The sequence below is a fragment of the Brugia malayi genome, assembly GCF_000002995.4.
Source record: "Brugia malayi strain FR3 genome assembly, contig: Bm_v4_Chr3_scaffold_001, whole genome shotgun sequence".
Taxonomy (NCBI): Eukaryota; Metazoa; Nematoda; class Chromadorea; order Rhabditida; family Onchocercidae; genus Brugia; species Brugia malayi.
This window is the reverse complement of record NW_025062477.1, coordinates 744,970-748,303: the sequence shown is the minus strand read 5'-3', so window position 1 is coordinate 748,303 and position 3,334 is coordinate 744,970. Positions and strand designations below refer to the sequence as shown.

Below are 3,334 nucleotides of genomic sequence, written 5' to 3'. Positions count from 1 at the left end.
AGCAAACCCAACCCTAAAGTAACATTTAATTTTTTTTTTTCTTTTTTTTCATAGAAACAAAAACTGAATCTAAAACTTAAAAGTAGCTTCCACATAATCTACTTGCACAATAATATTGGAATTCTATGAACAGAAATATTACACTTACTAAAATGTGAAAAGCTTTACGATTTGGGAGTTTCAATTATAAACGAACAATTTTAATTCAAACAAATGACTTAAATTAAAATCAAATATTCAGAAGTCATCAGATAACTTCAGTGAGTAGTTTGTTACGCCTTTCCTCAATTAACATTATCGCTTTCTTCTCCAAAGCCTTCTTTTCTTTCAACAATCCTTGCATAATTTTCTGAAACTCCTCGTGATCCTCCAATTCTCGATCATATTTTGAATACACCTGAATAAATGTGCAACTAAGTTCACTTTTGATGTACCTTGACACAAGGCCTAAAACTTATTTTAAAAAAATAACAACTCTTTAAACTTATCAAGTCGAGTTAAAGAGAAATAATTAAAAATAAATAAAAAATAATAAACTTTAAATTATGTGCCAAGAAGTAAATGCAATCAGGATGAATCAAAAAAAAAAAAAAAAAAAAAAACAAAACAAAACAAAACAAAACAAAAAAAAACAACAAAAAAGCTATTTCACTCATAAACCTCATATATGCTATTATAAACAAACTGAGTTCCTAATTTTCAGAATTTGAATTTGCAAACTTAGAAGTAATTTTCTCACTTTTCTTTTGTATAATAATATTGCAATTCTATGAACTGAAGTGTTGTACTTATTAGATGCTATATAAACTATGGTGCTAAACTAGCATATAGAAATATACTAAAGATGAAAAAAAAAAGACTTATACTACAAAAGAAATTTTAAATAGTACAAAACAAAATTCAAATTTACTTCATTTAAAGCTTTTTTATAATCATTCAGCAACTTTTTGGATGCAACATTCGCCATATGTTCACGTCGTTCACGTGTTATCCGGGGTAACGAGATGTACAATATAGCACCTTCCTGACGTGGAGTCACATTAAGTTTCGATTGTTCAATAGCAAGACGCGCTGGTTTTATCGCTGACGGATTGTCCGAGAAATCCACGGAAATCAACAATGGATTCACTAATTTAATTCGACCAAGAGTATTTAACTTGTATTGCTGCAAATTCTATTTTGATAAAGTTGAAACATTATCTGAAAGTTTCTATAATGTTGCTATTTGAAAAATATTTCGAAAATTTTGAACTTAAATTTAATTTTAGCAAGAAAAGAAAATAAAAAACCAAAATTTGATACAAACACTTCTGACATTTTGACTAGAACATATCAAAAGAAGATATTTAATCTAAAAAAATCTCAAAATGAAGATCACCTTTCCGTCCTCAATTTTCACCACAAAATCTTCGTATGTTCGCAAATCAATCTTTAGTGAAAGACTTTTAGTAAGTTCCTGCATGAAGATATCCTCTAAACTTTTCATTTCCTTCACTCCATGCTGTATAACAAAATCATAACTGTACGTCTTAGCTGAATCGTCGTTACTGCCACTAATACTATCATCATCAAATCCTTTCTAAACATAACAATTTCAATGAATATTTAAATTTTGAAAGTAGAAAAATTAATAGTAATAAGAGTGGTCATTTAATTTTGGTGATTCTCTTGATGACTCTAATGATTCTCACATTAATATTTTATCATAATACTAAGCACAATCTAAAAATTATTTTTCATCCTCATTTTCAAAGGTAATAAGACGGAATCTTTTCAATTTCATCAAATTTACGATCAATATGAAAATAATTTAAAAGTCAAGGTAAATATAGATATATCTTCTTATCATGTAAATGTCTCAATTCTTATCAAATTCTTCTAGGCAAAAAGTTAAGCCCTGATTTTTCAGCTAAATTAGTCGATAAATTTTATAATAGCAAAAAGATTACTTTATATCAAGTTTTTTATGCAACTTAAGCAAACAAAAATGTTAAATTTCAGATATTTAATAATTTAATCACAAAAATCATATTACTATTTTCACAGATAAACAATAGAATATAAGAATACCTACTACTTTTGCTTTTCGTTTCTTCTTCAGATACAGTGGTGAGCAGTGTAATTCTCGTAGTTGTGTTAGTTGACATAATGATGCACCACGATAATGCGTTACCTGTAGATATGTCTTCATCCCATCAGGTCTTATATCTAATCCATGTTTTTGCAAGATATTTGTAACAAGTTGATAATTAACAAATCTTTGCCATGAACGAAACATTCTAAAAAGAAAGCAAGAAAAATTATAGAGTTTTGAATCTCTTTGTGATTTTTTTGAAAAACTTATTTCCTGATAGCTTCAAATATTATTAAACAAATATCTTGTAATGTCACTTCACTTCTTCATATTCACATTACTGGAACTTTTAAACAACTCTACATATCTTTAATTGATTTCCATTTAAGTTAGAAGATGGACTGTTATGAGCAGTTAAAACTCAATCAATTTTTGATTAAATATTAGTCCAGCATTCTCTTTTTCGTAACTTATTATCCGAATAAGTTAAGAAGTTCATCGTCAAGTTACAAACTTTCAATACTCTTCTTCTTAACAACTACATTTCAGCAATAATCAAAGTTTGCATAGAAAACTAAACTCAAGAAACACTTACTTTAATTGGACTTTAAATATCTTTAAATATAAACCTTTTTGATTCAAAATTCCTCGAAAAAAAATGTACCAATCGAAAAGTATCATTTCAAATAAAGTTGTTATAGTTTTTTAATATATCTTGTAACAAACTGCAAAATATTTTACTGAAAGAAAAAGATGTAACAGTGAGTATTTTATTTTTCTTTCGCAAAAAAAAAAAAAAAAAAAAGAAAGGCACAATTTGAAATTTCAATAAAAGACCATTTTGAAAGGAAAATTCTCATTTGAAAATCAATGGACTGAATTTATATAAAGACAGACCTCGTATTTAAAATAGCAAAAAAAAAAAAAAAAAAAAAACAAACAAACAAGTCATTGAATAAGAAGAAAAAAAGCTGCTGAAGAAATCAGATATGCTAAACAGATAATTAATAAACAAATTATGAAAGAGACAATTGAGAAAAATTCATGGAGAATTAAGTAAACTTGCGTGAAAAGTCAATTCGCTCCTAAACTTTAAAACCATAAAGTAATAAAGCAAAAAATATGAAGTGAAAACAAAAAGTAAATAACTTTTGAAAAAAACGTAAGTAATACATCATGAGAGAAAGAAAGCGAGTAATATAAGCTACATGAATAAATCGCTTCGCAGGTTTTCGAGAATGAAAAATGCATAATTCCGAG

General features: G+C 27.0%; 1 protein-coding gene across 1 annotated transcript; it reads right to left on the bottom strand.

Moving 5' to 3' along the window:
• Positions 1–247: 247 nt before the first annotated feature.
• Positions 248–2,278, bottom strand: Bma-mrrf-1 (ribosome recycling factor family protein; the record flags this gene model as incomplete). The annotated part of the gene is made up of 4 exons (XM_001897264.1): positions 248–397; positions 911–1,165; positions 1,379–1,579; positions 2,075–2,278. The coding sequence occupies 4 exons, from the start codon at positions 2,276–2,278 to the stop codon at positions 248–250; spliced, it is 810 nt and encodes a 269-aa protein (XP_001897299.1).
• Between the last annotated feature and the right edge of the window lie 1,056 nt (positions 2,279–3,334).